Source organism: Trichoderma asperellum, chromosome 7, assembly GCF_020647865.1.
Source record: "Trichoderma asperellum chromosome 7, complete sequence".
In the NCBI taxonomy this organism is placed as follows: domain Eukaryota; kingdom Fungi; phylum Ascomycota; class Sordariomycetes; order Hypocreales; family Hypocreaceae; genus Trichoderma; species Trichoderma asperellum.
Window position 1 is genome coordinate 1,870,349 of NC_089421.1, and position 14,334 is coordinate 1,884,682.

A 14,334-nucleotide genomic window follows, 5' to 3' on the forward strand; every position below is an offset into this window, starting at 1 on the left:
CTCGATGGTCCTTTTGTGACGTTCCCATTCTTCAGGAGCTGTAATTGCTTTTGAAACATCATATTGTGCGTCGGCAACCGCACCTTCTAAAGCTTAATGTAGTACTGGACATGTATTACTTGATTACTTTTCTAGGTAAATTTGATCCTCAGGCGTGTATTCATCAATTCAAAAGTATTATATTATAAGATCGGATCGCTTGATTGCTAGCAACGACATAAATATTTTCTTCATTCTCAGTTTCTCGAATACGTACAATTTTACCGTCGGCTAAATGAAGATTAGCACATTTATCTCATTCCCTAATTAATTTTGACATTAACTACCCGTTCGTCATCCTTTCAGTTATCAACTAGGAGACCATGGTTTTCAGACCTCATTATAAACTGTGATTTTTTTCTAAATTTAAAATAGCCTTTATTCAAAGAGGTTAGGTTTCATTAAATGATACCTTGCCTGTTGCTTCCATGTATGCTCTTTCATCATGTCCCGCCAAAAGACATCTGCTTCCGAGAGGTCCATTGGCCCACGATGGTCCCTCGTTTCTCCTGGAGAACCATGGGTACCCATCAAGCCATCGTTTGTACGGTGCTTCCACCAGTCCTGTTGCTGCGGAGGAACATTACTGGTTGAGCATATCCGGTAATTAGGATCAACAAGCAGAAGAGTTACATATCGATGATGGCCAGAGACAGTAGGATCCAATAGCTCGAATGGCTCTCTCCGATGTTCCATCGTGTTGGGAAAAGCAATTAACCTACCTTGCGGCATTGTGAGGCGGCCAATCTCCTGGAGAGGTAGGGTATCATCAATGATATCCCTTGACAACTGATCCCATGTGAATCCAAAAATCTCCCCAATAGCTGACACTTCCACTGATGACCTGCCATATCGTTTTGCTGGCTGATTCCATACGTTGCCATCTCTTTGTTGATTGATGTCTGGTCCGTATTGATAGAAATTTGCAGCCATATCCGTTTCCTGGCGGAATGTAATCCGACTTTCACTTACATTATGAACATCATAAGCATACACAGCCGCAGCAACAATGTGCTCGTTCATTTGGCCTTCAAGTTCCCAAGTACTACCATGATACTTTGGGTTTTCTGGTGTAAGCTCGATAGTACTAATCTTAATGATAACCTGGAGACCTTGGTTGCGAAAGGTTTCTTCCAGTTGAATAACATATGGGTCATGATAGGAATTTGTAGGTGAATGGCAAGGGTTATCAAATCTCTCAGTAACCATTTCTACAACCGCTCTATCGTCGTTCGTACCAGACTTCCATTCGTCATAAGAAAATGCTATGCCTGGCTCAGGATGCCTGAAGCGCAAAAGCGTGTCGTTTTTATTCCGCAATAGCCTATATGCGTTTTCTTTCCAATTTTGAGGAATAACGTTGGACGTGCTGGATCCGATATCCGAGTGTTCGCGATACGATTGAGCCATTACAACGCCAGGTTCGCTAGCAATATCCGGACGTTGGAGATACTCTAGAGAGATTTTCCACATTTCGGGACTTGGTTCTGGTATTGGTTGCGCACCCTCCATATCGTGATACAACTTGACGTTTCTTTTAGCTATCCGAAGGCGCCTGCTCATATCTGGGTCGTCTGTGTTTTCTTGGTTGCTACGTAATAGCTCCACAGATGCGAGATAATTGTCTAGCTGATATCTTCGAACACTGTTGAAAGCTAAAGCCCACTCCGGGAAATCATCTTCCCACTCGACACCGTAGGTAATGATTCGCAGAGGCACTGGTCCTCGTTGACTCTTGTTATTACCATATCGCTCTCCCCAACTTCGTTTGCCTTTGATAAGGCAATCATTCCAAGGCTTGACTGCGAGTGAGATCAGCTTCTCCAAATTGCGATACAGACGCTTTTGAGTGGGATGCAGATTGTTAATGTAAGACGTAATCTGCATATTAGTTCCGGAGTCTCCAATGAACTTGACTTCGCATGGAAGCCATTGGAAATTATAAGACCAAAAATATGCCATGACATTATCAAGACCTCGAATATCATTGAAAGCGACCCTCCAGGGGTCAGTTCGACATTGTTCTATATGGAACTGAAGAGATAGAGAATCGACTCGTTTATCCAAATGTTTAGGTGCCGTTTTTACCTTGTCTTACGAGCCAAAAACATCTTCCAACACAACCTCTCCCCCATCTAGTAGAACTGGGCTTCTCCCGTAGACCAACGGGTATAGAGACGGATCAACTATGTTGGAGATCTGGTCGCCGGTGCTTCGGACTGGGAGCAGTGGTCCAAGTTCAGATTTGAAATCAACGCCGAGTGTCACCGGAACTAGTATGTTGGATTTGCAAACGCATGATCCAGTATGCAAGACTCGGACGTATTGTTTCTGCTTGTATTCGTTTGCTTTATCGCGTAGCTCAGCTACACACCAAGCCTAAGCTTTTTCACTCATCAGGGGCGTTGCTGCGAGAGCGTCTTTACGCCACTTTGCGACGATGTCTTCGTTAAATATGTCGATATCCCAATCCAATTTATCAGTCAATGTGTTCATCACATCCACCATGGCAAACTCGCGCATGGTCACGGCAGGCACTTGCTTCCATTCCCGGATGCCATGAGCGAATCGTTCCTCACATCTGAGCTCCTCTTCAAGGGGTATATCCCCAAATCCAGGAACCCTCAGAGGACCACAGCCAGTGTTATCCATGACGAAATCTTCCGTTTTCCTATCTTCCTGCTATTGGAACGCTGAGGGTAAGGTTGATAGGTATAGGTTCGTGGACGTTACTATGCGCTGCCGTGGTGCGGGGGGCACAGCGCCTCAAATTATCTGCCTGTGATTGTGGCCAACAACAGCCACAACAGCTGTTAGCATACCGAGCGCGGGATTCTAGCCTTTTGCAGCTAGAACGCAGCCAATGCAACATTTTCACGATACCACATTATGTATATGTAATTAAACTAGCCGTGTAGACGATAGTATTAGCGGCGTATAGATAAGTGATATCATATGCCTATCCCTGTGCACGGAGTAATGCGAGTTGAGATAGAAGCATAGTATGAATAGTTTATATGCATGTAAAAAAGCGGGCAGCATTGGTAAATCGCTTGAATGAGTCAATGAATAGTAGAATAATGTAAGAGAAGTTGGGTCGTACACTGAGGCAGCGGTTGCGAGGTGTTGAAAAGAGTGTCCAACTGAATGTTAGTTCCCTCCGGGACGATATCAGAATCGCTTAAAAATGCTCTTGGAGATATATAATCACCCAGAAGCTTACCTTGCGAATGCATATCATCTGCCAGCGTCTTTTTATAGAGAAGTCTATTGATAAGGCACGTATTAGCTGAGCTATCCACTAGTGAAGATATGTGTGAAACAGTATATTAGTCGAACCTTTCCGCTACCAAGGTGCCGAAACAACTGAGTTACGTACTCTGTATATATGTTTTAATATAATAAGGCTATGCTATAATTTAATGAAAAGCACTATAATTTAATAACTGTGTGCTGTAATTTAGTAAATAAGCGCTGTAATTTTATGCCACTATCATAGGCAGAGTAGAGAGGCAGGCCACTTTGTAAAATGCCTCTGAACTATTCATTCTCTTATCGTCACCCCCGATATCCAACAGCATGCACAGACCTACTTGTTAGATCTATGAGAATGCATTGACGTTTAGGCCATCGTAAAGTAGACTAGTCGTTATAGGGACTTGCTTCTTGTAACTCATATGATTAGCTCGTGCTTTCTCCTGGTGTTGCTTTCTATCAGCGAAGCGCCTGAATGGTTGACGGAAGTCTGAGAGCTTTGCTTACATAGTTGGAGAAAATGGGCATCTATAAATATGGAAACTAAGAACAAGAATTCATGTCGAGTCTAGTTAAGAGAATCTATAAGAAATAATGAAAAACAAGAAAGAGTGCTTTATTCGAAGACTTTCTTAATATTTACATCCCTACTATTAATATAACTCGATATTCACTTCTTCCATTAGAATATATTCTCATTGCATAAACTCCAGCAAGTATCTAGGATGTAACCTGAAATACCCCCTCACTAGGCAAAAGAGATCTAGGAGCAAACCCAGTTCCGGTGCACACCGCAGTCAAAATCGGCCGACGCGTCGTGGCAGTTGCTGTTGAAGGAACCATCCTCATTGTCCAGCCACAGAGGACCACCGCAGCCTTGCAGAGTGTACTTGTACCCGTTGTCAAGCGGGCTGGTGAGAGGGACATTACACGGGTTTTGGCCTATGTCGTTGATCCTGTGCCAGTGGCAAGGGTCACCACCATCAATCCACATAACTAGTAAACATAAAGTATTAGTTTTGTAAGGCTATTCAAAGAGATGTTACGGTGGTGAAATTAGATGGAAGACAGAACGTACCGTTAAAACCAGAGGCAGTTCCGACCGCAATAGCGGCCTCAGCACGCATCACAGACATGGCCATGGCCAAGACAGTAGGGATAAATTCTCGTGAGAAGAGCATAATGAAAATTGGATACTACTGCTGGGAGATTTTTCTATCCTGTTGCTTAAGGGACGGGTTTGTCGATGTTGTCGTGAATGATGGTGTCTTTTCCAATATTCCAATTGCGAAAGAGAATCTAGCTCCCTCTTTATACTTTGTATATTCCAGAAATGTCTTTTAGTTTAAACTTCAAGCATTTCTGAAGTTGCGGTGTCCGGGATGACTCCGGCAAGATCGATATCCAGTAAGTCTCATGGGCTGCTATTTAGAATCAACATAAAACCAGGCTATAAGTATTCACTTATAAAAGAAAGGAAGGTACCATGTACTAGCTCGCTCCAATTTCAGCAGGTAGGTAGTTGACTGTTCAAGCTTCGACTGTTGGTTCAGCACAATGAGCTCTATGATAGTCTAGTGGACCAATCAGAGAACTTCCATCGCTTACTTGTGCTCACTTGAAGTTGACCTCGAAATATAGTCAGATTATGCGGGGAGAAAGCGGAGCTCGTATCTTAATGACACGAGCAAGGGGGAACGATAAACGAGAGCTTAAAAAACACTAAAATTATACGGAGTAGAAGAGTCCAATTATGCTGTATGGTTAGGATACAAGTGTCTAGTAAAAGCAAATATAATAAAACACTGCATGTAATGGAAGCAAAAAAAAAAATATAAGTAGCAGCAGCAGCTGTTGAAAAGGATATGCATATTATGACTAATAGTAAATAACAGTATAGTCGTGTGCCAAAAGCTATAGAATTCCCTTTTTGCTTTTGCTCTCCATTTGCCCATTTGACGGGTCCCTATCGGGTCACCGGCCCGGGAGATCGCCAAGCGGTTGGTGCGAGGTAGCAAAATCCGCAGCTTTTACTTTCGGAATTTGATTTGGAGGTTATAGAACATAGTATACAATACATCTTGCATAGACGGGGAGGCTACATAACAAGGTGTTGACTTGGATTAGCTAATACTACTAAATGCTAGGGTGCCGAAAATAGAAGTTCTGAAAACATGGCCAAGTGCTAAAAGACTAGATCCCGAATTCTCCAACTATGGTCGTATCTGCTCGCATTATAACCTGATGGATCATACGCACTGGCATTGCCACCACGCAACTGATCAAGCTTTGTGCAGAAGTCCTTGTAGATAATCTTTCGTACTAAGGAATCGCCCCCGTACAAGAAGCGCTCACAATGAGGTGAGATGGCTTTCTGCTATAGAGCTAAGTGGCCTTTCCAATTAGCTGGAGGGTTAGCGCCAAGCTAAGAATATCATCCTCTACTCCTATATTACAAAGGCGAAACAACTGGGTTGTTGCCTAAATCAGCGGCCCCTTGAATGCCATCTGTAGGAAGCCTATCCTATTTATATGCTCCACAGCTCGAGTATTACTGATTGAGTTTTTGGCTTCTACACCTGTTGTTATCCCTGTTATTATCTAAGTATAATACGCCCATAATTGTGCGCAAATCGCATTCCAGTTACATTCTGATCACAATGGGATTGCAGGTCCAACTTCCTATAAGAATACCTCCATCTTCAGGAGACTGTATGGAACAAACATAAGTCTTGCCTGATTTTTCCCCACCATTCATAAATGCTGTAATGGTTGGAATTGATCTGGATACTGGTGACCTACCACTCCCCTTTTCTTAGTCATGAGCTCAGACTTAATTCAATAGAGGAGGAATCTGGCGGTGGCCACTCATATCAGTGGTTTTACGATCACTTCGTCTTCCACCTTCAAAGGCTTTCGAAATCAAAGTATTTTAATCATTTAGCGGCACTCGAGTGCCGTCATGGCTGCTTAAATAATAATCATCCATCAGGCCAGAATGTGAATGTCACTTCATTTGACTACCTTTTGTGAGTGTATCCTACAATCTTGGCAGCGTGCTAACGCTTTATAATCCAGCGCACAGTTCTGCAACCATCTATTCTGTAACCTCACAACTCCTGATTTGGCTCATCTCTCGATTATTGACTGAATCTAAGGTGAAACCCGTACTAGGAGTTTCGGGTGACACCAGACCACAAGATGTGAATAACCCAAAGTATTTCATACCGGCCAATACGGTAACGAAACCGGACATCCATATATTCTAAATCTTTCCAGCTGTCTCCATATATAAGCCCGACACAAACAGAATTCTCGGCAAAACGGCATCGATATTTGGCAAGCATCTTCCAACTCTCTACAGCCTCAATTTTTCCCACTGTCAAGCAAGGGCTTAGGATCGGCACATATATGGCAGTGACCATTCATCATTATGGCAACGAAGAATTCAGCTCTAGCTACAGATATTGCGAGCAAATTATATAAATATATTCTCTCAGCACCCTATGTTATGTACACTCGATTCTCTGATGATACTAATCTAAGACCGAGATTGGATCTCAACTAGCAGGAACAGCTGCAAGCAAGCTCCATAAATGGTCCGGAGTCCCATTATCCTGATACTGGACAACATTGGCGCTGTTAGCCGTCGATTCTCCATCAACTCCAGCCACCAGCCCGCTGTTCTTGTTCTGTATCAAGAAGTACCCATCGCTGTTGGACTGCACCCGCCAGAGATGGTCGTCGGTTCCATTGTCCTGATACTGCTGAAGTTGCGCACTATTGGAAGTTGACGCCCCTTGCACGGCAAGCAAGAGCCCGCTGTTAACGTTCTTAATCTTGTACCACCCACCAGGCGCCTTGACAAACTCCCACAGATGGTCCCGCGTGCCGTTGTCATCGAATTGCTGGATGTTGGCGCTGTTGGCCGTCGATGCGTTTTGAACAGCCATGAGCTTGCCGCTGTTCTTGTTCTGTATCTTGTATATGGCTGCGGTCCACACCTCAAACTCGGAAAGACCCCAGCCCGTTCCGCCGCCGGCGTTGGGGGCCACGACTCGTAGCTGCGATGTGGTGATTGTTGGGAAGGTGATTTGAGTCAATGTGTTTGACGTGGCAGATGCTGAGCTGCGTTGCTGGCCGGGGACTGTGGTCCAGGTGCTTCCAGAAAGATACTGGAGATCGTAACTCGAGGGCAATTGGACGCCACCGCCATCGGTGTAGAAATACAGCCGGACGTTGGAAACTGCCTGCGGCTGTCGAAGATCTACGCCGAAATAATCTTGAGCATTGGGGCTGTTGTACGACGTCCAACGGGTGTTCTGGGGCACGGCGGTGCGGAACACCATGCCATCGACAGCCCTCCAGATACTGTCATACGGCGAGGTGTAGGATGCAAATGGCGTTGCTCCCTGTGAGAATTGCTGGCTGTTGGCTGCGATGTTGACTTGCGAGTTGATGGTTTGGGCAACTGTGTTGCCGACGTCGACAGTGATCAAGCCTATTGTATCACGATTGCCCGCGAGAGCCCCGTCGACAAAGATTCTCAGACCCGAGCCCTGGCTGTAGCGCTGACCACTCTTGTCCCATACTACTGTTACGTTGTGGCCATGGTATGCAACGTTTTCCAGCGCAAAGTAATCCCACGAAGACGGCACGAGAGGATCGACTGTGAGAGTATTGTTGGATTGCCCGCGTAGACCAAGGAGCCCGGCAATGACATTGTCGATATAGGTGGAATGGTTGTAGTCTTCACTGTGGTTATAAGTGTCGTACATCCATGTATTGGCGTCGGGATCATGAGCTTCAGCGACATAAGGCACGCCATTCTTATACTGGGTGGCGGCGTAGCCAAGAAGAAGGCTGAAGTAATCGGCCGTAGAAATATATGACTGCACCGGATAGTCGTGTAGTACACTTTCCACAGCGGTAAGGGTTTGTGAGGTAGCGTAGGGCCATGATGGACCATCCCATTGAAGGCAGCTTGCATTCTTGTCCATGTAATACGGGCTTCGTCGTTCAGCAGTGGTAGGTCCGTAGGTGGCCGCAAAGCCCTGGGGGTCCTTTAGCTGGGAAAAGGCGGCGATATTAGAGGATTGCGGCATGTCAAACATCCACGGTATGTAACCCATGATTTCACGAGTGGTGAGCAGCTGCTCAGAGGTGTTGTTGTCTCGCTGCATATGCATGAAGAACTGACGCTGGCTATCCCAAAGATGATTCTGCATTGCAGTCTGCAGGGCGTTGGCCCGGCTCGTATATTCGGAAGCCAAGGCTGTATCTCCCTTCAAGGTGGCCAAGGATGCTATAGCCCGAGCGTCTCCATACTGATATCCGTTAATGGTTGGCCTATACCCGGCACCACCATGATAAGGATCACTCGTTTGGTAGGATGCAGCTGTGCATTCGGTGGCATCCCAGACGGGAACTTGCCAATAGAGTCCGAGGTCTGAGTTGAAGTGATTATCCCAGCCCCGGTACTGTTTGACAAGATTATCCAATTGACTAATGGCAAAGTCGCCATCTCCAGTTACAAGATACTGGCGCCACACGGCGCTGGCTGCCCAGAAGCTGTATTCATGTGCCCAGTCAGAGGTATCGAGATTGTATTCATCGGTTTGCGGCTTGCTAAACTGCCCAGGGCCAGCCAACCAGTAATTCACCTCATCCCTGCCGTATTTCTGATCTCTTATCCAACGTCCTTCGATGATGTGGTGTCCCGCGGCTGCTACGATACCTCCGTAAGGCGCTCCATAGCTAGCTGGTTCGAGAAACTCGCTGAGCATATAGCCATACTGAGCACTGGTGTAGGTGAGGTGTTCTTTGTAAGTCTGCCAGCGATAGTAGTAGACATCTTGGATCTGCTGGTTGGGAACATCAAGGAAGGGGATGTTCTGCTCGAACCAGTCAGGATCTTCGAATCCGGCAAGTAGCTGGCTATGATTCAGGAAGTTGGTGCATGTAGAACGTCCTGAAAAGACAATGACGGCGGCGCCAAAGATGTGCACGCTGAAGGTCTTCATCTTTGTTTGGGCCTGTTTGGGGATTGCCTCGGTGCTGAGGACTCTCGACCAGAGGTCAGTTTCTGAAACCTATACGGCCTTTTTATATTAATAGTTGATAGTCGAGTTTTTTTAGAAAAGTCATGGGACAAAATCCATTATCCTAAACGAGGAAGCCGAAGTTCCTAACCGAATTCGAAAGCATGATTTGCCTTTGGGAATCGTTCAAGGTTGCAGTTCCTCGTCCTTCCTACATCTACTAAGCTGCATCTAGCTGCTATTATCAGCGAATGATACTACATATGTCACGCCATGAGCAATTAGACAAAGAATCCCTCAATATAATATAGTATAATATGGTATAAGGCCGACAGCATCTCCGTGTCCTAGTCCATTCTAGATATGGCAGCCCAGTTCAGATGTGCGTTTGCTTCGCTAATTCCACATATATCGATAAAGTGGGCTGGCAATGAGGCGACAACCACTTGTGTATTTACAACCTTCAGCAAGTTTCTCTTGTCCAATATTGTTACTAACCTTGGCTTCAGCCCTCATATCTCATGACTATCTTCCTGATCCCTTGTGATCCTATCGCGCCGAATATCAAAAGGGGGCGTATTGAACGCTCAAAAAGCGTATTCAAGATACATGTAATTGAAACTACTCCACTTGAGCTACTACTACTATGGACTCCTTTTGGCACCATGAGGTCCATATTCGCTCTAGCTCATCTGGAGCACATGAGAAACTGCCTTTTTGAGACATGGCAGGGGATCACGCATAAGATGAACCTAGCCCAAAGGAGCACTTATAAGTCTCATAGCTAGCCAAGTAAATAGCCTGAAAAGTATAGTAGGTTTTAAAAGTCAGCCGACTGCAGCTAGTACAATCGAGTCTATTCACATGTCATCTATCACATGTAGCAGAATGGAATCTTTACAATCAACAACTTCAAGGTCAATGCCAACTTATGCAGTTATCTGCCCAACAGAAAAAATACAACTAGACAATCCTGACGACTAAAGAGATAGTTTAGCGGGAGGGGCACAGTTAGGGAGCAACAGAACTGTATGCTGATGCCGTAGCCGCAGGAACTAGCACATCAGTTAAATTTTTGTGGATTAGGAACACCAACGCCAAGACATAGATGTGAATGGGCCGAAAGATGAGCGATTTGCCAAACATTTCTCTAAGCGGCCCAATCAACATGGAGCGCTTCTGAGGAAAGGAGCGAGGATGGTGATTAATAAAAAGGCACAAGGGCCGATTCCAGCTCTTCCAACTGCCGAAATGATACAACCGATGATAGCAACATTCGGAACGGGCGCCGATGCGCGGGGAATGGAGTCAGCCTCACAAGGAACCACGGCGATCACTCCATAGAAAGCAACAATAATTGAGATCGATGCAGGGAGAGGTCGGGGTGCATGCATCGAGGCAGTCGAATAGAAGCCCTAGTTCATTGCAACATGGCTCGGCGCCCGTCACATCGCAATGTCTTTCCGGCATCTGGTGCAAGAGGAGCATGCTGGGATGATGATCCTTTCATATGCGAGCAAGGAGCCGCATCATTCCCCGCCTTGCCTGACTCAGAAGCTTGTTCGTTGGCAGGCATAAGCTGTGTCCATTCGCGTATAATAATTTAGGTTAACGGCTTTAAAAGTAGTATAAAACAAGGTCTATAGCCATGATGGTGAATTCTGTTCCTCATTCCGCAAGCCTCATACATAACTGAGAGGTCATTGTCTCAACGTACACATCCCAGCTTACCTTTTCATATCAGTGATAAGAGGCAAGCATCGTACAACGATGACTGCCGTTAATCTAACCTACGCCAGCACTCAACGCGCCTCGGCCTATTCGGCTTATTTGATCGATGGCTGCCTAGCTGAGGCTAGACTATATGGATATTAGTATGCTAAAACCAACAGCTTCACATATATTCCCATGTAAGGAACAATCTTATAGACAGTAAGATCCACTCAGCACCTTAATAAAGAACCCTGTACCCCGGATTTCCCACTAACAATGAGCAGTTGTGATACAAGCAGCTTTTGGATGGCCTGTTTATTGATTAAACAGAGAATCAAATTTCAGCAAATATAAGTTCATTCATCCAGATATACTACCTGTGTATCCATCCATTGTTCCCTAGTTATGTCTTATTTTAGTATAGCTAGACGCTGAAAGCATTACTAACCGCTTGTTTACTGCCTCTGCTGCCTCTATCATTTCTACTACTTCGATAGACGGACAATGTAAGCTTCCTTTTTCTTGGCCTGTAGTGGAGTGACTGCACCTACACACCTACAATACATAGTGCCTGTCAACACAACTTCAATGCGCCAAGGTCGCAAAGAGTTGATTTTCTAACTCGCTTTGATTTCCTTCATACCGACACCAGTTGATCATATCATTCCCAAGCGATCACTTCGGTTGACCTGCTGGGCATTTGTCATGTATCATCTAAGTAATGATGAGCATGAGCTTGTAATCACGCCGCTCCAGAAAGTGCCGCCTGTCAGCTGAGCGGAAGGATTCGGCACCATCAATGTGACTGTCTAGCATCATCTCGAAGTGAAGGACCCCCACTCGTCTACGGCAAAAGCTGAGCTCGTGACTCCAGCAGCTAGCAGCCAGAATCAGATTCCACATAGGAATCACAGAATGAATAATATACGTGCGACACTAACCTTATCATTGTTCAAACATTAGGTGACGCCACTTGCCATATAAGCTCCTCAGCCATGCCCATGAAACTACGAGAAGAAGATATTGTACTATTGCTGGGTCAATTTGACATGCGAGCAAGGACAAGAAGTACTTTCGACGCCAGAAACTAAGTAGAGCAGGCCACTGCAGATTCCACAGCAAAGATACTTTCCGTTCGAGGCAGCTTCTCTCTGTATCTACGTGGGTGTAGTATCTTGCGAAATCAAATTTACTGAGAAAATAAATGAATTTTTTTGCAAAACTTTACATTTCTAAACGTTATTCAGAGTCATTTGAAGAGGGAGGGGAGAATTGTGAAAACAATCTGCCCATTTTAAATCTAAGTTTGACATGCAAAACGTGGACTTACACAATTATTGACGAGAAAAATCGCTGGAGTGCAGAAACGAGAATGGTAAAAAAGAGATATACCTCTCTACGTTTGCACATCTGTACGTATATGCATGGCCAGCCTCTTGAAAGAATATCATCATCTTCAGTTCACTAACACAAATTCACATCAACCCATATCCAATTGATTCTAAAACTTTTCAGGAGGAGGGGCAGGGGACTTTGCCATGAAGCTCTCAACCTCTTGCGCCGTTGTTTTCAGGCTCTTATTGCAAGCAGCTCTCCCATGTTGTCGTCATCCGTGTATAGTACCTCTCGTGTTGTCAATAGATATATAGACCTTTGCAATGTCAATGTCTTGGATAGCTTGATGATGATGGAAGTTGCAAAAATTGGCGAGTATACAAACAGGAAAGACATAACACTGCCTCTTCCTCCATCTCCATCTCCGCATACTATTTCTGCTGCTTCTACTACTTCTCCTACTTCTCCTACTTCTATTACCCGTACTGCATCCTAACATTTCAATACATTGGCAAAATACATTCTAGCTCCTTTCTCGACATCTCAGCTATAATCTCTCCATCTACGGTAAAACAAGGCGGTCTGTGTCAGCTTGATTCACCGCACATCAGCCTCAAACTCTAAGCACGGCAACACGCGGCTTTGCGGCGCAACAACAGCAGGATTCATACCAATTCGCTTCAAATTCAGTTCAAAATAACGTTCAGCGCCAAGTAACACTCCTTTTTATTTACATTCAGTCGTGCTTAGACAGTTACTTACCTCCTATACTCTCCTATTTGATAGTGGCCATGGTCCGTGACCTTTCGTCCTTTCTTCCTCTCATTATATCGCCCACCTACACCACTACAAAAACTAATGGCATTATGAAGCATTGAACTATCCATCATCCATTCATTCGACGAAGCACTCCTGAGCATTCGATACGCCATTTGTGGCACTTCGAAATGCCTCCTCCACTCTACAACCCTCAGACATTGCAGTGAGGTGACAGCTCTATCCAACAAAGCTCGAGCCGACAAGGTTTACTTTATACCGACCGTCAAAGTGATCCAATAGCGGACTTGATTGCAAGACAATTTCCGCCATTGACAAAGCCAAGTTCTAAAGCGGGATGATGACAATGAAACCGAGTTCATCGAACTTACGGGCGAATGAGAACAGAATTTAAAGACAGAAACAAACGCCAATACCATACTCAAGCAAGGTATCAATTACTCTTGCCAATTCAATACACCATTTGTAGCATTGTTTGATACGCAGATATTTATATTGCTGGTGTTTACTGATCGACATAGGAGAGGAAACGTCGATGGTGAATACGCTTATGATACGGTGATAGAGCGGCCAAAGAACATGAAGAGAGCTCTGCTTGGATTTCTAATCCTGGCCGCCACCTCACAAGCATTTTGATCAAGTTGGCCGGAAAGCAAAGACGATTTCAGAAGAGCAGCGCGGATGGCTCTGGGTTCTGGGGCGCGAACATCTCAGCGAGGCGCAGTGTAGCGCGCGTGCGGCCCAGAACGTCTAAGGGCATCACAGACCTGTTATTGCCTCAAACTTCCATCGGCTTGAGCCGATAATCCCTCTAAGAAGCCGGCATACTGGACACAGGCTGCTAAATATCTGGTGTAGTACAACAACAACAACAACAACAACAACAACAACAACAACAACAACAACAACAACAACAACAACAACAACAACAACAACAACAACAACAACAACAACAACAACAACAACAGTGGGTAGACACACGCACAAATTGGTAATTAGATGGCATTGATAGAACTATAACCTATCTGACTTGTTTTTTTCTTTTTTCAATAGAGATATTATTCTTTTATATAGATGGACGCTTTTGACGGCAATCATATTTGACCTAGTAGGGATCCTACTTCTTGCTGCCTTGTATATATAGTTATAGTAGACGTAGTAGTAGAAATGATAG

The 14,334-nt window shown here is 44.9% G+C and overlaps 3 protein-coding genes across 3 annotated transcripts; all 3 read right to left on the reverse strand.

Moving 5' to 3' along the window:
* Positions 1-417: 417 nt before the first annotated feature.
* On the reverse strand, positions 418-2,691 carry TrAFT101_011359 (uncharacterized protein; the record flags this gene model as incomplete). Its single annotated transcript, XM_066129232.1, has 3 exons — positions 418-2,038; positions 2,138-2,405; positions 2,466-2,691. The coding sequence occupies 3 exons, from the start codon at positions 2,689-2,691 to the stop codon at positions 418-420; spliced, it is 2,115 nt and encodes a 704-aa protein (XP_065985363.1).
* Positions 2,692-4,057: 1,366 nt separating this feature from the next.
* TrAFT101_011360 (uncharacterized protein) lies at positions 4,058-4,475 on the reverse strand (the record flags this gene model as incomplete). Its single annotated transcript, XM_024901475.1, has 2 exons — positions 4,058-4,290; positions 4,373-4,475. 2 exons carry the CDS (start codon positions 4,473-4,475, stop codon positions 4,058-4,060), a joined length of 336 nt encoding a protein of 111 aa, XP_024754948.1.
* Positions 4,476-6,854: 2,379 nt separating this feature from the next.
* Positions 6,855-9,317, reverse strand: TrAFT101_011361 (uncharacterized protein; the record flags this gene model as incomplete). The annotated part of the gene is made up of 1 exon (XM_024904658.1): positions 6,855-9,317. The coding sequence occupies one exon, from the start codon at positions 9,315-9,317 to the stop codon at positions 6,855-6,857; it is 2,463 nt and encodes an 820-aa protein (XP_024754949.1).
* Between the last annotated feature and the right edge of the window lie 5,017 nt (positions 9,318-14,334).